This window comes from Callithrix jacchus, chromosome 11 (genome assembly GCF_049354715.1).
Source record: "Callithrix jacchus isolate 240 chromosome 11, calJac240_pri, whole genome shotgun sequence".
Taxonomy (NCBI): domain Eukaryota; kingdom Metazoa; phylum Chordata; class Mammalia; order Primates; family Cebidae; genus Callithrix; species Callithrix jacchus.
Window position 1 is genome coordinate 17,291,615 of NC_133512.1, and position 23,247 is coordinate 17,314,861.

General features: G+C 35.1%; 1 protein-coding gene across 5 annotated transcripts in view; it reads left to right on the top strand.

Annotated features, from left to right (window-relative positions):
• VWC2 (von Willebrand factor C domain containing 2) overlaps positions 1 to 23,247 on the top strand; it is a 149,870-nt gene that overhangs the window by 114,695 nt on the left and 11,928 nt on the right. For 2 of the 5 annotated variants that reach the window (XR_013523691.1, XR_004727852.3), the window contains 2 exons: positions 12,544 to 12,926; positions 21,576 to 21,754. Coding sequence is in view for 1 of the 5 variants with exons in the window: in XM_002751411.7 (XP_002751457.1) it covers positions 12,544 to 12,695 (152 nt within the window). In the remaining 4 variants the exon portion in view is untranslated. Of the gene's footprint in view, positions 1 to 12,543; positions 13,046 to 21,575; positions 22,549 to 23,247 lie in introns of those variants that run through there. The other 3 variants (XR_013523690.1, XM_002751411.7, XR_001913087.4) reach the window with 2 other exon arrangements.

Consider the following 23,247-nt stretch of genomic DNA (forward strand, 5'->3'; position numbering starts at 1 on the left):
TTTCAGTATGTCAGTTCATTTAATTTGAAGCTTTAACTCAACCATACATATACTGAGCTCTAGCTCTGTGCTGCATGCAGTACTAGACCCCAGGGTGAGGATGCAGTGCTGTGTTGGCACCTGTCCCGAGGGACTCCCAATCAGGGGAGAGCATGGGTGGGGACCAAGGGCTGTCACTAAGAAAGCAGTTCTGCTGGAGACACCGGAGCAGCCAGGAGGAGCATGGGGGGAGGGGAGGGCACTCAACTAGAAATGGCCCAAGAGGTTCTAGCTGGATTTGGAATTTGTAAGCCTCAGCATAACTTATCATCAGTTCAGCGCTAAGTGAAAGCACCTATCCTGGACTAGAGTGTGCTGGCAACTAGGGCAACAGCAGGGGCCGAACACAGCCTTTGCATTGAAGGAGACATGCTGTGAAAGATTTTTTTTAAGGGATGGAAGATGGCTCTTTCCCAATTAAGAGTAAGTTTTTGTTAAATGTGCTAGGCCATTCTGATACTATATGTCTTAGTCTATTCATACTATTATAACAAAATACTACAGGCTGGGTAATTTATAAGCATCAGAAACTTACTTTCTCTCAGTTCTAGTGGCTGGGAAGTCCAACATAAAGGCACTTGCAAATTTGGTGTTTGGAGAGGGCCTGTTCAATTGGTAACTTCCTCACATAGTGGGCATGGGAGGGATGGAAAGATGAAGAGCTCCCTCACATCTCCTTCCTAAGATCACGAAATCTCATTTATGAGGGCTCTGCCCTCATGACATAATCACCTCCTGAAGGCTTCACCTCTTAATACTATCCTGTTGTTGATTCAGTTTCAACCTATGAATTTCAGGGAAACACCAATATTCAGATCATAGCATTGTGCATCAGCACCAGTGAGGAGAGAGGGCGTACTCATGGAGTCCAGATGGTAAAAACGAAAACAAAACCCTTCACAATGTGAACCCTCTGGCCTGGCATCAAATTAGCACAGAAACGTTCAGTTAAGCCAGGTTTATCAACTGTCCATGAGACAAGAAAAACATCTCCTATAGTAATTTCAAAATTAACCATTTTTAACTAGAGCTTCCTTTAACTGCAGCCAGGCAAAATCAACACAATGTAACATTCCAGTAATTAATGATTAGCCATAGGATTTGGACTAATATTCTCTCCAAGTTTCATTTTTCACATTTATATAATTTTTCTGCCTGCTTCATATTTCTTCTTGTTTGTTTGTTTTCTTTTTTTGTTGAAATGGAGTTTTGCTCTTGTTGCCCAGACTGGAGTGCAATGGTGCGATCTCAGCTCACTGCAGCCTCGGCCTCCCGAATTCAATCAATTCTCCTCCCTCAGCCTCCTGAGTAGCTGGGATTACAGGCATACATCACCATACCCAGCTAATTTTGTGTTTTTAGTAGAGACAGGGTTTCTCCATGTTGGTCAGGGTGGTCTTTAACTCCCGATTTCAGGTGAACCACCTGCCTCGCCCTCCCAAAGTGTTGGGATTACAGGCGTTAGTCACCACACCCGACCATATTTCTTTTAATATATAGCATGTAAATATAAAAATTAAGTAGCATATAAATATGAAAATTAAGTCTAATCAATGTTAATTAAGATTAACCCATTCTCCTACTTACTACTGAAATTAAATTTATGAGAGGTTACTTGCATTGAGTGATTACAATAGTAGAATCCATTTGTATACATGTATACATTTTATAAATTCTCCTTAGTAAGTCATATTTTCATCTACTAGGTAGTCATGAGTGACATATTTTTCCAAGATTCTTAGTAGTTCTTGGGCTTGAAATCTATACAATTAAAGTAAATGTTTAATGAAAATGAAAATACAGGCCCAGTGTGGTGACTCACGCCTGTAATACCAGCACTTTGGGAGTTTGAGAGGAGCCTGGCCAATGTGGTAAGACCCCATCTCTACTAAAAATGCAAAGATAAGTTAGGCATGGTGATGCATTCCTGTAGTCCCAGCTACTCACGAGCCTGAGGCACAAGAATCACTTGAACCCAGGAGGTGGAGGTTGCAGTGAGCTAAAATCACACCACTGCACTCCAGCCTGTGTGAAAGAGCAAGTATCTATCTCAAAAAAAAAAAATAAAGAAAAAGAAAATACAATGCATCACAACTTATAAGAGACAGATGAAGCAGTGCTAAAAGGAAAATTTATGAAATAAAATGCTCACATTAGAAAAGAGAAAAGCTTCCTAAACCAATAATTAATTTCCTACCTGAAGAAACTTGAAAAAGCAAAGCAAAGTAAACCAAAAGCAATGGAAAGAGGAAAATAGTAAAGATTAGAACAAAAATCAGTAAAATTGAAAACATAAAATCACTCAAGAAAATCAATGAAACAAAAAGCTGCTTGGTTCTTTGAAAATATCAACAATTAAACGCATAGCAAGACAAGGAAAAAAAGAAAGAAGACAGAAATAACTAAAATCAGTAATAAAATAGGAACGATGATTACAGATCCAACAGGCATTAAAAAGAAAATAAAGGAATATTAGCAGCACATAAAAATTTATGCACATAAATTTAACAACTAAGAAGACAGACAAAGTCCTCAAAAAATGCAAACTACCTCAATTCACTCAATATGAAATAATTTGCTTGAGAACTATTAAGAAAATTGGACTGATAATTTTTTAAAAACTCAAACTCAAGAATAATACCAGATATTGAAAGAATTAATTAGTATCCCTGAATCTCATCCAATAATTTCCCAACTCATTCTATGAAGTCATTATTATCCTGGTACCAAAACCAAAGACAGTGAAAAAATACAAGCCAATATTTTGCATGAATACTGACACAAAATTTCTTTTAAAATATTCATAAAAAGAATACATCAACATAGAAGAAGAATGGTATACCAAGACCAAGGGGAGTTTGTTCCAGATATGCAAAGTTGGCCTAGTTTTCAAACACTGATCAATAGAGTTTCCAGTCTGACATGCAGAAGCTTGGAAGTTGCAACTCTATCCTAAAAACAAGTAAAACTGAACAAACTAAAAATGCAGTAACTCTTCTTGGATCCCTCAGAGATCACAGCACAAATGGTTACTCTCCAAATTGGAGAGACCTACAGGCAAATACAGAAAATCACAACTTACCTGAGCAGAAAGCTCCATGGGAACCAGTACTGGGTTAGGAAAATGTAAATTGTAATTGAGGAAAACCTAACCTGTAACTGATTAATTGCTGGAGGCTTGTTGGACAAGCTTGAAAGTAAAAAACTCCACAGGGACCCAGTCATAGGATCACAGTCCTCATACTTTGAATTTAATTGCCAGAAGCTCAACAAAGTTCTCACAGTGAATATCAGAAAAATTCGCTCACTCTTCTTGCGGGGGGAGGGGAAAAGTAGCCATTTGAAGTATTCCAGAGCATTCCGTTCTCAGTTCTCAGCAGAAACTGTTTAACCAGAACTTCACCTGCTAGGGTTTTATCAGAGCCTAACTGATCTGGGGAAAAGGAAATACTCAACTTCACCCCACTCTAGCCTTCCTGTGGAACCATTATGTATGCTTTATATATATATACATATATATATACTTATTATATATACATATATACACATATACATATATACTTATACATATATACTTATATATACGGACTTATATACATATATACTTATATATACATATATGTATATAAGTATATGTATATTTATATACAAGTATATACATATATACATATATACATACATATACATATATATGTATCTCACTGATTGCTAACAGCTCAGGATTGTATAGACTTATATATGTATATGAGTATATACATATATGTATATACTTACATATGCACTTATATATATACTTATATACGTATATACTTATATATACACACAGATATCATAAGCATACATAATCAAATATATTGTTGCTATGATTATGAACAAAGTGTTATTTAAAATGAAACAACCTTCACTTAGTCTTTCTATGATGTTACTTCTTTCTTTATGTAGATCTGGGTTTCTTAACCATGAAATTTTCTCTCTCACTAAAGAACTTCTTTGAACATTTCTTGTAAGGCTGGTCTACTAACAACACATTTCTCAATATTTGTTTGTCTGACAAAGCTTTTATTACTCCTTTACTTGTGAAAGATAATTTTGCAGGCTACAGAATTCTAGACTGGTGATTTTTCTCTTACAACACATTACAGATATATACACAAACATAATAAGCATACACACAGATATATATACTTTATGTAAGCTTATGTATGACAGAAATGAATGACAGCAATGGGACGATGGATAAAAAGAATTAGGTTTATTTTGTTGTTATAAGATACTCTCACTACCCACAAGGTGGTTTTGTGTTATTTGAAAGCTGGCTTATATTAGTTGTATACTGCAAAGTCTAGGGCAACCCCTATAAAAAGTAAAAAAGGAAATGTAGCAGGTATGCGAAGAAAGAAGAAAAATAGAATCATAAAGTGCTAAATTAAAGCCACAAAAGAATTAAAAAGTAGAAGACAAAAATAGGAACAAAGAACAAGGGCAACAAATAGAAAATAGTGAGAAATATGGCAGATATTAATCCAACTATATTAATAATCACTTTGAACATAAATGAGCTAAATACACCAAGAGACAGAGACAGATTTTCAAAGGGGATGAAAAATAACACACAACTATTTGTTGTCTACAAGAAATCCACATTAAATATAAAGACACATAGAGTATCCCCTCTTATCCACAAGGGATATGTTCTACAACCCCTAGTGGATGCCTGAAACCTTAGATAGTATTGAACCCTATACATACTACATTTTTTCCTTACAGTAATGGGTGAGTAGCATACACGGCAAGAATATGGTAGACAAAGGGAATGACTTATGTACCAGGAAGGATGGCATGAGATGGCATGAATGTTCACCATGCTATTTAGAATGGTGCAAAAAATATTAAAGTTTAGGAGCTGTTTATTTCTGGAATTTTTCATTAAATATTTTTGGATTGCAGTTGACCATGGGTAACTGAAACCATGGAAAGCAAAACTGGATAAAAAGGGACTACTGTATAGCTTCAAAGTAAATGGATGGAGAAAGTTATGCCATGTTAGCACTAATCAAAAGAAAGCAAAGTAGCTATATTAATTTCTGGCAGGGCAGAATTCAGGACAAGGAAAGTTATCAGGCAGAGGGAGGAATCATATAGTAATAAATGGGTCAATTCTCCAAGAAGACACACAAGTCTTCCATATGCATTTGCTTAAAAACAGTATCAAAACACATGAGGCAAAATCTGATAGAACTGCAAGAAGAAACAGGTGAATCCACTTTTATACTTTGATATTTATATACCCCTCTACCAGAAATGTATAGATTTGGCAAGCTGAAAAATCAGTAAGGATGTAGTTGACCTGAAGAGTACCATCAGCTAAGTGGATATAATTGGCATCTATTGACTACTACATCAACAATAGCACAATACACATTCTTCTCAAGATGATATGGAACTTTCACTAAGATAGACACATTCTGGGTCACAAAATACCTTGACAAAGTTTGAAAAACAGAACTCATACAATATCTGCTCTCAGACTACAAGGGAAATAAATTAGATATCAGTAATAGAAAGATACCTGAAAAGTCCCCAAATACTTGAATGTTAAACACCACACTTAAAAATAACACATCGAGCCCAGAAAAAGTCTCAAGAGAAGTTTAAAAATATATTAAATGAAATAAAAATGAAAATACCAATATGTATGGGATACAGTAAAAGCAGGGCTTATAGGGCCATTTGTAGCATTGAATAAATAATTATCAAAGAAGAAATCTAAAACCAATAATCTAAGATTCCACCATTAGAAACAAGAAAAAGAGCAAATTAGTTTTAAAGTAGGCAGAAGGAAAGAAAGGATAAGAAATGGAGCAGCAATCAATTAATTTGAAAATAGGAAAGCAATAGAGAAAACTGATTATTGAGAAAGCTTTATAGAGCGTCTATAGAGAAAGCTTAATTATTTAAAAGATTAACAAAAGTGCTAAGTATCTCACCAAGCTAAGAACAGAAAAGTGGATGCAAATTGCTGATATAAGAAACAAAAGAGGGGATGTCATTAAATACCCCATGGACATTAAAGGGATAATAAAAGAAATACTACAAACAACCCTATTCCTGCAAATGTAATAATCTAAATAAAATGAGCCAATTTTTGAAAGATACTATCTGCCAAAGCTCACACAAAACAAAATAGACACTACAAATAGGTGTGTGTGTGTATATATACATGTGTACACATACATATATATACATGTGTACATATATACACATATGTGTGTGTGTGTGTGTGTGTATATATATATATATATATATGTGTGTATATTCGTTCCTGTAGTGTGTGTGTGTGTACATATATAAATCTTGTACATACTTCAGGAACTAATAAACGAGATTGCAGTATATAAGGTTAATAGACAAAATTCAATCACTTTCTTATATACTAGCAAATGACAACTGTAATTTGAAATTAAATACACAATACATTCATATTATTATCCCCAAAATTGGCAAAATATATATGAGATCTATATGAGGAAAAGATATATATATATATCTTCTATCCATTGTCCCATTGCTGTCATTCATTTCTGTTATACATAAGCTTACATAAAGTATATATATATATGAGATCTATCTATCTATCTATATGTATATCTTTTCCTCATATAGATCTCATATATATATATGAGATATAACCAATAATTAACATCTTTCCAAAACAGTAAGCATCAGGCCCAGATGGGTTCACTGGTGAATTCTACCAAACATTTAATGAAGAAATGATGTCAATATTTTATAATTTCTTTCATTGTTACCCTAATACCAAACCAAAGACACTACAAGAAAGGAAAATTGAAGACCAACATTTCTTAAGAATATAGATGCAAAAATCCTCAACAAACTATTAGCAAATTGAACCCAACAATGTGTAGAAATAATTATACATCACAACTACTCTATGGACTCGCCCCAAAATTCTTTCTTGCATGAGATCCAAGAACCCTCACTTGGGGTGTGGATTAGAACCCCTTTCCAGTAACAAAGAAACTAGTTAATAATAAAGAAAAAATTCAAAAACAAAGAGCTAAAGAATATAGTAAATATTAACTGTCAAAAATTTAATAAATCATATTATTATAAAATTCTTATCAAGAATTATTCTTCTTCTAAAATCACAGCCATGGGGGACAAACGTCTGAAGTCCAAATGCTTGTGTCACCTTCACCCCAAGTTTTCTTCAGGTTGTGACTCAAGAAAAACCCAGAATCAGTGTTTATTCTCATTAGTCATTTAGCAACCATAAAGATATAAATCTCTATATAACTATATTTGAAAGTATATAAAACCAACTTTCTTATGTGAAACAGCTTGTAAATTGCTGCTTTCTGCCTCTAGGATTGTGTGTTTTAAATCATTTTAACATTTGGTGTTTTCACTGGCTTTTTGTTTTCCTCATGAATACAGGCTTTATTAATAAATTCCAAAAATTTTTATATCTCTTTCTTTCCTGAAGCAGATTTAAAGAATGTGCTAGGCATTTATATGTTTCCTAAATGCAGGGGGACCCATTTCAAATGGCCTATCAATAGACTCCGTGCTGAATAAACAATGGTGAAGGCACACAATGGGGCCCGCAAGGAACAAGGACTGAGTCTGTGTACTGATGAGGAGTGATAAGCTAGGACATGTTTTTAGGTGAAAAAAAGCAAAGTACATAGCATTAAGAAGTATGTTTTCTTTTGTGAAAGAAAAATGAGGAAATAATTTGCTTATTCTTAAAATGTTACACTAGAAAAATAAATTAGAAATCACTGAATATGATGGACAGAATGGCTGGAGGTGGGAGGTAACAGAACAGAAATGAAGTGGAGAAGAAAAATGGGAACAGATGGACCTAACTCTGTATGCCAGTGGTAATATAACCACACAGAGAAGAGACAAGTGAATTTTGAGCAAAATATGCTGACTATACAAAGTACAATATATATTATATATGTATGTCCATAATATATATGTACCTGCTGTCTTTCATGTGATTCCAATTCTAGAGTCAGGTGGAATTTGGTGTCTTATTGCTATAAAAATTCTGTTTTGTCAGCTTTAAGGTCTCTATTTTAATGGTAAAGCTGGTCAGCTATGACTGAATTCCAAAGGGAGGAGGTTATAATGAGGCATGTCCTATATACATATATATAATTATATACATAATTACTAGGAATGACATTTATATTGCAATTTTTAAATTACTTTACAGAAGTAGGATAAACATAGGATATATATTCCGGATTTTAATAAACAAGAGTCCATCAACAAAAAAAGTCAAACTCTGTAAAATATTAGCAGAGATTTATTCTGAGCCAAATATGAATGACCATGGCCCATGACACAGTCCCAGGAGAGCCTGAGAATGTGTGTCCAAGGTGATTGGGGCACAAGTTGGCTTTATACATTTTACAGAGACGTAAGACATCAATCAATACACGTAATGTATATGTTGGTTTTTTCCTGAAAGGCAGGACAACTCAAAACTGAGGGTGGAGATGGGGGCTGCTTTCTGGTTGTAGGTATATTCAAAGATGTTCTGATTGACAGTTGCTTAAAAGAGCTATTAAATAAAGACCTGGAATCAATAGAGAGGAATGTCTGGGTTAAGATAAGGGGTGGTGGAGACCACAGTTTTATCATGCAGATGAAACATCCAGGTAGCAGGCTTCAGAGCTCTTATCAGACCTATAAAGGTGCCAGACTCATCATTAATTCTCTCTTGGATGAGGGAAAGACTTGGAAAGGGAAGGGGATTCTACAGAATGCAGATTTTCCCAACAAGAGACAGCTTTGCAGGGCCATTTCAAAATATGTCAAAGAAATATATTTTGGAATAAAATACATCTATTTCTTCAGGGCCCACTGTCTGTCATGTGATGCCAACACTAGCATCAGGTTGGAATTTGGTGTCTCATTGCTACAAAAATTCTGTTTTGTCAGTTTTAAGATCCCTATTATAATGGTAAAGCTGGTCAGCTATGCCTGAATTCCAAAGGGAGGAGGTTATGAGGCATGTTCAAGGCCTTTGTCCCATCGTGGCCTGAGCTAGCTTTTCAAGTTAACTTTAGAATGCCCTTGTCCACAAGGAGGAGTCCATTCAATTGGTTGAAGGACTTAGAATTTTATTTTTGGTTTCTACTCTTAGTGTAAAATTAGATATATAATTAAAATCTAAATACAATAAGACAAGCAAATAAAAAATGAGAAAAGCTACACATACACAAATCTAAGAAGAAAGTTTTTGAATTATAATACTATAACTTTATAATTTTTTTAAAGTGTGTGTGTATTTGTGTTTGTATGTGTTCCTATCTGTGCCCACTGAGAAGGCCTACAAGTGCCCCCTCAGTATACTATGTGATGGCCAGATCTTTATTCTATATCTATTCTCCACCAAAAGGAAGAGAGAAGGCTCATTACAGATATGGGCAGGCTGAGCTGAGGCTATCTTCTTAGTTCAGAAATGAAAGAAGCTTTTAATGATTAAAGGAGTATGCCAAGAAGACATCAGAACTAGCTTGAAGTCCAGGCCTCCCATTAGCCAAATTCTGGACAATTTGAACATCAAAAAGAATAAAGACTTCAATATGTTGCCAAACACTGAAAAATAAAGGTTTTATATTCTACAGTAAAATACAAAATGAAGAGTTAAACTTAGAATGATAAAAAAAAACTCATTACAGACTATTGCCCTGACATAGAAAGATTAATTCAGGTAAAGGCTTTGGCTAGCATTTGTAGAACAACAGGATAGGTGAAATGTATTATCCAGGTTAGCCCTCATGAGGCCCTTTGAGGTATAATTATTCCCATTAAGGCACACAATAATTAATTTAATTATTCCAAGATCACATCACTATTAAGTACCAGATTTTTAATCCAGATTTGTCTGGAGATGAGACCTGTCATTATCTGTATCTAAAGATACAGGTCTTCTGGGCAATTATGGTGTGGCTTCTCTGTGCAAAGCACACTGACTGACAGATATTAGGATGAAACAGAAGCAGAGTGTATCTTCAAATTTACCTCTGCAAAAAAGGATGATACAGAAAAAAATGGCATGCCAAAGAGAGCTCGAGCCAAATGTGGCCAATTAGGGAAATTTTTACAACATAAGCTCAATCCTAATGGTCACTGTGGCACTGTTCGCCTTATGGACTAAGGAAAATTCATTGCAGAGCAAGGGAGACAGCAGTCAAGTGTGGAAGCCAGTTGTGTGGGGTGGGGTGGAGTGCAGGGAGGACTAGAAGATCCTTTTGGGGCCACTGGGTGGGGAGGGCTCTTGAATTTAAAGTCTTAATATTCACCAAAGCTAATTCCTGTGTGTCTTAAACATAAATACTGCTCCTTGGATGGCAGACAGGAGAGACACTGGGCCCAGACATCATAAATTGGTTGTCTTTAAGCAATGCAGATACTGGCCCGCTGGAATCACAGGACTGGAGCTCAAGTGAGAAAGTACAATTGGAACTATAATTTGGGAGTCATTGCCAAACGAATGATTGTTAAAGCTTTGGGTTCTCTGAAAGAGAAGAGAAGAGTTCAGGGGCAGAATCTTAGGGGACAAGAAGAAAAGAAAGTTCAGGGCTAGGCGTGGCAACTCATTCCTGTAATCCCAGCACTTTGGGAAGGCCAAGGGGGGAGGATCGCTTGAGCCCAGGAGTTTGAGACCAGCCTGGGAAACATAGAAAGACCTCATCTCTACAAAAAAAATTTTTTTAAGTTATCCAGATGTGGTGCTGTGCTCCTGTGACCAGAGCTGCTCGGGAGCCTAAGGTGGGAGGGTCCCTTGAGCCCAGGAGGTTAAAGTGGCTGCAGTGAGCCACAATCATGCCACCGCACTCCAACCTGGGTGACAGAGCAAGACCCTGTCTGAAACACAAAACAAAAAAGAAAACAGAGTTCAGGGAGGGAGAAGCGGGTACATGCAAACAGGGAGCCATGTGCCGAGCTTGGCCTCCAGAAATGGGGGCCCTCCACCTCCTCGGTGAACTTGAAAAGCACCACCGCAGAGCATGAGTTATTGTGCTTAGAATTATTCAAAGGCCGGCTGTTATCCTGGAGTTTGCTGGATTAATTTATTTTTAAAAATTTTGCAGATGGACCTTTTTCATCTCTTTGATGACTTCACACATTATAATTAAACACATTTTGGTTGTGAGCACATTATCAAAGACATTAGAAGCAAAGAAGGGGGAGAATAAGAATTTTGCAAACTGTTGAAGATAAAAGTTGAGGGTCTTTATTTAGGATGCAGTAATTAATGGTGTTTGAATTTTAAAGGGAGGTGTAGAGGCAGAGTAGTTGCTCATAGCTGAATGAGGTGTACAGGCATGAGCCATAACAGAAAGCCATTATGTTTTTTAAAAAATTGTGTTTTAACTAACATTGGAATTCTTTCTGATACTCATCTCTCCATGTCCTTGATCTTAACATAAAGTACAGACATGACAGCTTTGTTGGCTGATTTGTTATAGCTGATGTAGTAGTGACTGAGAATTACAGAGATCCTCAATTCTCATGGAAGACTGTGGAAGATATACTCCTGCAACACACTAAGATGGTGCTTCTCAAAGTGTGTCCCCAAACAAGCAGCATCCACATCACCTGAGAATTTATCAAGGCAAATTCTCAGGCCCCATCCCAAACCAAACTCTGGGGGTGGGACCTGCAACCACTGTTTTCAGCGGCCCTCCAGGCCATTGTAATGTATGGGAAAGTCTGAAAACCTGCTCCAGGAGGCCAGGATGGTACACTGTATTTATGTCACTTTGCTTGTTTTAGGGTATCTCTGCCTAAAGTGTCCTGAAAAAGACTATTTCTTTGAAGGTCCCAGTTAGCTATACGTTTTCTGTGATTATTTAGAATTCATTAAATCAAATGGTTGCAGATTTTAGCTTCAAAATGGAATAGTTAAGAGTCACAGTGTTGTCTCTTATGAAAATTTTAAATGACATTAGTTTCATTTCAGAAAAAAAAGTATTTCATATTACCAAAATTATAATTTTGCCACTGTCCTTCATAAAGGAAATGAATAAAAGATGTACTGTTGGCTGGGTGCAGTGGTTCATGCCTATAATCCTAGCACTTTGGGAGGCCAAGGAGGTGGATCACTTGAGGTCAGGAGTTCAGGCCCAGCCTGGCCAACATTGTAAAACGCTGTCTTTACTAAAAATACAAAAATTAGCTGGGCGTCGTGTCACACACCTGTAATCCTAGCTGCTTGAGAGTCTGAGGCAAGAGAATTGCCTGAACACGGAAGGCAGAGGTTGCAGTGAGCCAAGATGGTGCCACTGCACTCCATCCTGGGTAATAGAGCGAGATTCCATCTGAAAAGCAAGCAAACAAACAAAAATATATATACACATATATATTTATATGTATTTATTGTAATGCTTAATACCTAATTATATACATTATATATTTATGTGCACATATAGTATAAAACATTTTTCTGCATTTCAGGTCCAAACTGCTTTGCAGAAACCACTGTCATCCCTGCTGGCAGAGAAGTGAAGACTGACGAGTGCACCATATGCCACTGTACTTACGAGGAAGGCACATGGAGAATCGAGCGGCAGGCCATGTGCACAAGACATGAATGCAGGCAAATGTAGACCCTTCCCAGAACACAGACTCTGACTTTTTCTAGAACATTTTACTGACGAGAACATTCTAGATATCGATCAAAGGAGAGAAGACTTTTAATGAGGAATAATGGAAAATTGTGGGTCCTTTTGCTTTTCTTGATAGCAGTTACTACAACAGAAGGAAACGGATATATTTCAAAACATCAACGCGAACTTTGGGCATAAAATCCCTCTCTAAATAAATGGGCTATTTTCACAGTAAGTACACAAAAGTACACTATTATATATTAAATGTATTTCTATAATCCCTCCATTAGAGAGCTTATATAAGTGTTTTCTATAGATACAGATTAAAAAATGCTGTGTTGTCAACCGTCCTCACTGTGTACCTGCCTATCTTTTTCAGTTCTGATTCTATCGCCCGGGAATGTATGTTCCCCCTGCACATTTTCACAGGGCAGAATCACCCATGAATGGATCATAAGATATTAGATCAATTTCCACTGAAACCCTGTTTAAATTCTATTTAATTACAGACATATATCTAATGTTGAGCCTCAGAAAATTTAGTCTATTTCACATAAATATATTTCCTTCCTTCTTACAATAATATACTGCTTTTATCTGCTTCATTCTCAGTCATTTGTGAAATGCAGGTGTGAAGATCACTAACTTACACTTTCTCAGTTCTTTCCCCTAAGCTCCGTATTGTAGACCATAGGTAAACACATATGTATTTCATTCTTATTTACATTACTTTCTCTTCTAAATATAATTTTAATTCATTCTCTAAATTGAGGAATATAGTAGGCTGGAAAATTTGCATTACTGTTCCATCAAGCTGAAGCAGGCAACAAAATAGGGGAGGAGTCCTTTGATTCTCCCAGGAGAGTCAAGGAAAATCGAACTCCTGAACAAATTTACATACTTGAAACCTAAATGTCCTACAGATATCTCAGCTCTCAGTTCATTGGAATCATATTGGTCATCAGAATGAGTCATCTATCCTCCATAAAGTACACAGTAAAATCCTGACTGATAATGTTGAATAAGCCACCCTTCACATGCAGAGTGAGAAAGGAGTTCTTCTGTTAAAACAAATCTGAAGTGTACTGCACAACTTTCCTATAGTTATGATATCATTCCAAACCAACTTCTTTTCTCTTCACTTGGACAGAGAACATCTAAAGCCACTGCCAAATCCTGCTAACCTAATCAATGCATATTAGAAAATAGTTGTATCTTTAGCAATCATTCAACATAGGGTGCGTTGTGAAAGAGGTAACTGGAGTCTTAATAGGTGTAGGATAAAAAAAGCAACACTATCATCACTATTCATGTCTCTGAAGGATTAAAATACACGTATTCATTACTTGAAGCCTTTAAAGGGATTTTCCATATTTTTGTTTATTCTAAAATTTTGCATTAAGAACCTATTAAGTGGAAAGCACTTGTGATGGCAACAAGGGAATAAGGCTTGATTTCTTGCCTTCTTGGATTTTTGGTCTCTGGCATAAGAAGTATAGGTAATTATAACGTATTGTGTTAGGAGCCAAACTAAGAGACCAGAAAATGGAGATTAGAGAGCCTTCCTAAAGAGAAGATAGAGAATGTGAAAAAAATTATTATATAAAAAATTCAATCATTAAAGACTGAATAATATTTGAGAAAAATAGTTACATCTATCATAATTGAAAAATTAAACTGTATGAAACTTAGTAAATATAAAGATTTCTCTGACTGAGTCATCAAAACATTTACATATAATCATTGAATTTTTATCTTGTTCATAAAGAACATCTGGAGCCAAAGGGACAACCAGTACATAGACTTCATGAAACTACTCAGGGGAATTATTAGCTAACTGCTCTCAGCTGTAATCAGCTTTCCAAAATGTAACCTTTATTATTAAAGACTGCTAGACATTGGCCATGCCTCCTTTATTCAAGGATGGACTGTTAGAGACAGTTATTTAAAGTTGTCATTTTGCTAACAAATGATCCTAGCCCCCATGGGTAGGTGGCCATTAGTAACCTCTTTACTCTTTAATTTGCATGATGCAATTAAAGACTCCTCAGTCCATGTGGCTCAAAGACTTCCTGTTTCCCTTAATTCCTACCAGAATGGATGATGAGCTCTGAAATCATTGCAGTGGTATTTTCAATGCTGTGAGAATTTCAGAAAACCTGGTATTTTGTTGCATATAGAGAGAATGAATATAATATGATCTTGGGAAATTAACTGACTCACTTGCTCTAAACTCAGTGTGACCTGCACGGTCATAGGCACATACTCCTGAGAGCTGAAGCTCAGTGGCTGTTACGACACCAGAGTAACTCCCTCTTCATCTCTGATTTCACCCCTTCATTTCTCTTTCCTCATAGAAATACTACGTAAACCAAACCCATGGAAGAACTTGCATTGATGACACTGCACATACTCATTAATAATAATGGCATTATTTTCATTTTTGTCCAAGACCAACTTCCTGCAGTTAGACTCTCACAACTGTACAGCTATCTCAGACATTCTATTTCCCTGTCCTCTGTTGTCAGGAGAACGCTTTGCTGAGATTATCAACAACAAAACTGTTCTAGTAAATAAACATGATAACTTCAATAAGTGCCCAATAAAAAGAGGAAAGTGTAAGTTACTCGATTTCAAAATAATATGGTTTGGAGATAGCACAGAAAAGGGGGCCTCAGAATTCAAGTATGGAAGTTCTGGAAAAGCCATAATCATTAAAATTCAAATAGGTCTGCTCTATAAGTACCTAATAATTGTTAAATGATTTATTCAAGTTAATAAAATGAAGCGTGCTTACAAGTGTATTAATGAATTTATTTCAAAATTTTCAACCTATATTTAGATCTAAAAGTATAAAGCTACTCATGTAAACAATACAATGGTTCTGGAAATTATCTGATGTCTTAAGAGGTTTTCAATTTAAATTCATTCCTTCAGTCATAGGATACTTACTTGTTAGGTGGATTAACAATGCTTTTTATTGACATTTCCCAGAAGTCTTGAGTAAAGGCAGTTCAAAAACTTGTATTTCATCCCTGCATCCAACAAGCATTAGATACACTTGAGCCTGGGCAAGCCCTGCTATAACAGCTAGTGCAGATGGAGAGTCACAGTATCCTTGACATCAAGGGGTCTGTAAGCCTTGAAACTAATTTACATTTGATTATATTACTTTTAATCTTTTGATACTTAGAATTTCATCATCTGCTTTGTGCAGTAAAACATGCTGAGAAGAATTCTCATACAGTTTTAAATTTGTAACATCATTAGTATGTCTAATAAAATTCTCCTCTCTACTTCTCCGACATAAATGTTACATTTATACAAGGCTAAAAAGTCCTAACAAATCAGAAAATTCAAATTTTTAATATATATTTTAAGCAGTGAAATGGGTTTATAAATGTACACATCTGAAACTTATAAAATATGCACTATGTCAAACAAGCATTGTTGGAAACTACATTAAGTGTGGACTATTTAAACATATAAACAAAATTATAGACATAAAACTATGATTTAAAAAATATTAACAATTTGCTAAATTTACTTCAATGGGCAAGAGATCAATCCTACTTTTCATTATTCTTTTTAATATCATATTTTTCCCCAACACAATGTAATAAGAGAAGTATCAGATGTGCAAATAAGCACCATTGATAAAAACATACAGGCTTCTTTGACCAACATAATTTGTAACTTTCTTACTGAACCTACTTACCTACTCTATTTCTTTTCCTCTCTAGTAGCCTCTGTGGATGGTTGATACAATTGGTAACTATTATGAAGAATTAGATTGAGAGAGAGCAATTTACTTATCCAGGAATAAGGGCATTTTTACAGTACATATTTTTCACATTCCAGCTGCCACCTCAAAAGCTCAGGTTCTCATTGCTCCACAGCACAGATTAAACAGCCTACTATACTATATCCTCACTCCAAACTAACCTCTTCAGTCTACTATTTTAGTTTTCTAAATGTAGATCTAGTTTTCAACTGAATTCTTTATTTTGAGGATTGCAATCACACACAAAATAACATCCAAACTTCTCAGCATGGAAGACTAGTGTCTTCACAATTAGATCATGGACCACACCAGGACCCAGGCCCCTGTGGCTGGTGAGACCTCTGGGCCCTGGGTACTGCACACTGTACTCTGAACATGGCCTGTACTATCCCTGTCCCTGTCCTCTGCAGCATGTTGAGATACCAGCCATTGCTGGTAAGGCGTCTGCAGTTCTTATTGGATGAATTGTCACTCTATGTCCCAGTAATAGTGTTAATTTTGTTTCTTATTTTAACATATAATTTAGAAATCATATATTTTGAATAATAGTTAATTTTATGCTTGCTTCTTCTATTATTTACAAATCCCTTTAATTCAGACTGTGAGGCATTCAATCCTGAAAACCACCCCTATATCTTTATGTTAAAGGCTTGTTGAGTTATATTCAATCTATTAGTTCAGAGTTATTTACTATTCTTCTTTAAGGACCATGTATATATTAAAGAGCAACTAAAAGCTCCCATTACTGTTTGCCATCCCCATTGTCTTTTGATTTCTCTGTTAACTTGCAAGTAAGTATCAAATATCTAAGTCAAATACCCTGAGACACACCAAATACCCCAAATACCCCATGGTGGTTTTAGGATGAAGTCTGACAGCTGTTGGCCATTTCTGATGTAAGTCAGGAAAAAAATTACCTTTGGCGTGAAATTTCTGATGCTGAGGAAAGTTTCTTGTATTGAAGACACATTGGCTCTTACGATAAAGGAAGTCAAGTTTACAGTTTTGACATTTATTTACTTATTTCTAATTTTTGAAAAACAATTTTCTTAGACTTTTATTTGTGGTATTGAATATTTCTGCATGTTTAATCTTTCTATATAACATTATTAAACACCTCAATAGGTATCTAGTGAGCTGACAAAATAATAAGCTGAGTCATTTGTACAGAAATGTAGTAGCTTCCATAACCTGAATGATAACTATTTAAAAGTGACAGTTTTCTATATTTTATTACAGTGTTAAATTTCACTCTAAATTTGCAAAGCACCTGCTATTCTAGCCTTAACACACAAATTTAGAAACTAAATACAATGCCTAATTTTTAAATGAATTAATTTCATTGACTATTAAGTGACGCTGACAATCACCCTGAAAAGTACTCAGCCAAAGTTTCAATGGAATTAGGAAACTTAAATGAAAATGTGCTCTCAGTGCTTGTCCCATGAGTAGTTTAAGATTTAAGACATGCATACTGTTTAACTCCTTCCTTTAAAGTTCAGAAAAGTGTATAAAGCCTCTGACTGGCCTATTATATAGGCATAGAATTATCAAAAGCAATCAAAGTATATACCTGAAGTCAACTTAGTATATTATGAATACAGTCTGATGACTAAAAACAATTGCAAATATTGCTACTTTAGTTTTTAATTCAATTTTCAGTAAGTAGACATAGTTCTCAATTTTATTTAGTATCTAATTGTATTAAGATCAATGCATACATTAAAGTATATTTATATGATTAATATTTAATGATCATTATTTTACTTAATGATTATTTTCTATTATTTGAATTTCTGTAATTTATGTTTTAAAAAGAACTGTTTCCAAACACATTTTATGGAAAGACTTCATTTTTCCATTCCCTTTACTTTTATATTTGCATTGTCAAATAAATACAATTCTATTTTTATTTCTATTAGATTTCAGGGTTTATTCTTTTTCTAAGCATATAATTCTTATAATTATAATGGAAAAAGGTGACAAGTATCCAGTAAGTAATGTAAACCTATGAAACTATTAATGTTCTTTATATTACCAAGTAGTTTCATAGTTTTAAAAAGCCATTCTTAAGCAATCAATGAATGTATGTCATTGGCCAAAAGTTATGCTACATTTCCTTCACTTATTATCACATTTAACCTCACAATTCTCCCAAATAGTGGGCAATGCTATCACCTTTGCTGTAGAAAGTAAATACAGGCTCAGGGAAATTTAAAAACTGCCTTAAGATTCAGTCTAGTGAGTGAGGGGTTGAATTAAGAGTCCAAATCTGCTTTATACCAGAGCTCATGATTTGAAGTCTTATCATTTGCATTTAAGCCAGGAACCTCTAGAAATTAGACAGAAATTTCCAAAACGGTCTTTCACCCCACTCCCCATAAATAAGATAATTCTAGAATATAGATCCCTAATTCTAGAATGCTAATGGTGATACTTGTCAAAGTAAAAAATACTAGCTCCTCACAAAAATGTTGTGACCTCCCTAGTTTAAATGCTTATTCTATATTTTGATTCCTAAATCTACTCTTTTTTAAAATAGTAGTCAAGCATCAGGTTGTTTAGATATGATTGTCACATTGAAATTTACAAAATATAACCAAATATTGTGACCAAATTTTTCTGGAGCCAAGAGAAGTAAATTGCTATTAATTAGATGATGATTACATGACAAACACTGCTATTTCAAATTTCAAATTATTTTATCTGATTTCTTCGTTTTATCAACCCTGCTGTATTGATGAGGAAGTCAACATATGGTGGGTAACTTACCCAAATTTCAGTGATGGGCCAGGCATGGTGGTTCAATCCTGTAATCCCAGCCCTTTGGAAGGCCAAGGCAGGCAGATCATTTGAAGTCAGGGGTTCGAGGCCAGGCTGATCAACATGGTAAAACCCCATCTCTACTAAAAATACAAAAAAAATTATCTGGGCATGGTGGCACATGCCTGTAATCTTGATTACTTGGGAGGCTGAGGCAGGAGAATCCCTTAAACCCAGGAGGTGGAGGTTGCATGAGTGGAGATTGCGCCACTGCACTCTGGCCTGATTGACAGAGTGTGACAATGTCTCAAAAAAAAAAAAAAAAATTCAGTGATGGAAATTAGGCCAAATCTGTCTGGTTCCAAAGCTGTCCTGCGTGGGGCAGAGTTAGGAGTGGAATGAATACCTCTACCTGCTTCCAAATATTCTTCCCTGGAGAGCAGCAATGAGTCTTAATCTATTTATTGATTGCATTCTACATGTCAAATGCAGTTTAGGCCTGGGTGATAAAGCCATACATGGTCTTTGGGCCCACGAAGCTCTGAGTCAAGTATACCAGCAAATATCCTTACACCAATAAAAAAAGTGATAGCATCACATGCCATATTGAACTTTCACATTAATTAACTTACATCAGTATCATGACTTATACTTTTAAGCAAAGTTTTGCTGTTTCCTGATTCATAGTAGCTAGTGATAAAATTATGGTTACTATTGTATGTTCTAATGACATAAAAAAACTAAGTGCCTGCTCCAGCTAGTTATATTCTCTAATATACCCTGTATACATATTTTATATTTCATCCTCACAAACCTCAGTTTAATTTAATATAGATTAATTAAAAAAGTGATCTACCCATGTTACATAATGTTAAACTGTAGTTTCAAAGTGTATGCTATTTCTTAAAAACAAAGATTGTTCCCACTCCAAACAATAACAGCAGTGGTGAAGGTCGTGGGTAGACAGGGGTGACCCCAGGGGGCTCAGCCACCAGTCGCCGGGTCTATCCACTGCTCCCAGCCCCACCCTATTTTCTCTCAAGGGAAAGATTTTCATTTTAAGATTGGCATGAGTGCAATAAAGGAGCTTGATACAAAATCATTATGTTCTATATATCGTTTTGTAGGTTGTAGATTAATTATGGCCAATTGATACATTAAAAAATGTCTGTTACAAATAGCAACACTGAAGTGAGATTCAACATGTGCCCTCTATTGAAGCTAAGAAAGTAAATGTCTTTAAAATAAACATAATGGATTTTTTTTTAGTACAATAAACAGCATACTTACACTTCAGAGGACAAATCATGTTATATAATGACCAGGAGGGAAAGTAAAAAGAGACAGCAATTTAGATATGGAAGCAAAATGGAAATGTTGAAATTTAGGATAGAGTGAAACTGAGGTTTGCCTGAAACATTTAAAATATTAAGAACTATGACTTAAAAACTCAAAAAATTTAATACACGATGAATCTCTTTCTGAAGAAAAAAAGGAAAATAATGAAAATGGTATTTGGATGAGATAATTTTCCTTTAAATTTATTCCTCAGGATTATGTAAATTTTCCAGCTGGCAGCTCATTTTTCTGCACATGCATCTATACAAACAGTTACACAGTTACTCTCTCAATTCCCTGCGAGGAAAGATAGATATAAATATAAGCAAGGGTCTGATTAAAAGAAAACAAAGCAAACAAAAGACAAGAGAAGCAATGCATTGTTGGCCAGAAATTCCTTTTAAGTCAGATAATCACAGAAAGTTGGAGCTAAGCAGTGAAGAGTGTAGGGGAATGGGGAGAGACTGCTTGGCTGAGTTTGTTATTCTCATTTGTCTAGGTCAGTACAGCTATGTAAAGTCCACAACTATTTGCATATAGCTATAAATATAGCATGAATAATACACATACATATACACATATGTATTTAATTGTGTTATTGACTATTTATAATTGGAATTAATTTTAAAAATAATTTCAAATACTTCTTCCATAAACTCAGTATTTGAAAACTTAAAAAAAGTCATTTTAAATAATATCATTTACCAAATCTGTGTGATGCTTTACAAGGTACCCAATGAATGTAAAATTATAGCTTTTTGTCTTCATTTTAATAGACTGTTGTAAGAAAAATGTACTAACGTGCTGTACTTATTACACTTACAAATTTCAGACAGTTTCTATAGACCAAGAACAATGTTATGTCTTTATAAATTATTAGGTAAAAGTTTTCCAGTAAGTGTTCATGTCCTGTACAAATTTATTAAACATCAATTTTACATAACAACTGTAACCATTAATAAATTGTCAGTTACCACTTTTCCTGCATCTGACAGATGGAGAACACTGTGCTTAGTGTTGAAGATACCAAAGGGAACTCAAGTGAGGGGAAAAGAGGAGAGCAAACTGATCAAAAGGGAATGCCCATGATGCTTTCAGGAATCAAGGGTGAGAACATGCTGGCTGGAGGATGGGTCTGGTTTCCAGCAGAGATGATAAGAGTTAAATGGCATAGGTGAGTTGTTCCCATCCCTGGCCTGAGCCTCACTCCATAGGTATAGAAACACAGTCTCTAGAAACAAAGGCCAGAGCATCCTTTAACTTTTATATCATAAGTATTCTCAATAAATGTTTGCAATTTATTTGCTTTAATGTAACTTGCCAGTAAAGACTTTGGCCTTTGGAGGTCTGATTCTAATCCCAGTTCTACCACTTACTGGTTATTTATCAGGTACACGTTACCTACCTCTCTGTAACTCAGATTGCTCATCGGTAACATGAGGAGAGTGGTATCAACCACTAAGGATGAAATGAGTGAATATTTGTAAAACATGTAGCCTAGAATAGATAAATATTTATAAAGCACAGGTCTATTCAAAGTGTTTATAACATAATACATTGGAAATATGAGACTATTGAAATCAAAACATTTTGAAGATTCTAATAAATGAATAATTCAGTTCTCATTTGGAAAAATATTCTATCCTCATATGCTTAAATTTAACATATATAATTTATATATTAGTTTTTATCCCATTTATATATATATTTACCAGAAAAATGTTTTGTAATACCTTAATTTTATGTGGAGCTGAATTTAAATAATTAGGCCTAATTTGTATGTATTGTTGGATGGGTATGTGTATTGAACTGATTTATAAAATAAAGTATTTATTAAACTGGGTTTTGCACTTCCAGGTAGAGTCACATTTAAGATGATCCTTTGAAATATTTCAACTTTTGAAAGTAGATTAAGCAAGATAAATAAAATGTATGTATATCATTAAAAAATATTCAAAATGTTTTAAATATTTTGAGTTATTTAAAACATAGTCCTTGAGCCTCATTCAAATATATAACTTTGATTTCTCTTATTTAAATGAAAGATGAACATTGCTGTACACTGAAGTAGCATCTAATAATATCCCATGTTATTGACTGTGATAATACATTTCTACTTTGTCATTTCTAAAAGTAAATGTAATGATTATGAAACCACATATCTAGAAATATGAACTAACAGTAAGTAAATATCTTAGATTCAGATTTTTTTTTTTTTTTTTTTGAGATGGAGTTTCGCTGTTGTTACCCAGACTGGAGTGCAATGGCACGATCTCGGCTCACTGCAACCTCCACCTTCTGGGTTCAAGCAATTCTCCTGCCTCAGCCTCCTGAGTAGCTGGGACTACAGGCGTGCACCACAATGCCCAGCTAATTTTTGTATTTTTAGTAGAGACGGGGTTTCACCTTGTTGACCAGGATGGTCTCGATCTCTTGACCTCGTGATCCACCCGCCTCGGCCTCCCAAAGTGCTGGGATTATAGGCATGAGCCACCGCGCCGGGCCCCAGATTTTTTTTTTTTTTTTAATGAAAACATTCTAGAGGCTCCTCTGCGCTGGCTGGGAGAAAGGCTTTTTAAAAAATAAAACAAAAATTATTTTTTCTTAAGGCTTCCCGTTGCTGAACTGGAAGATTAGGCAATTCAGAACAATCCTCCTACATACAAA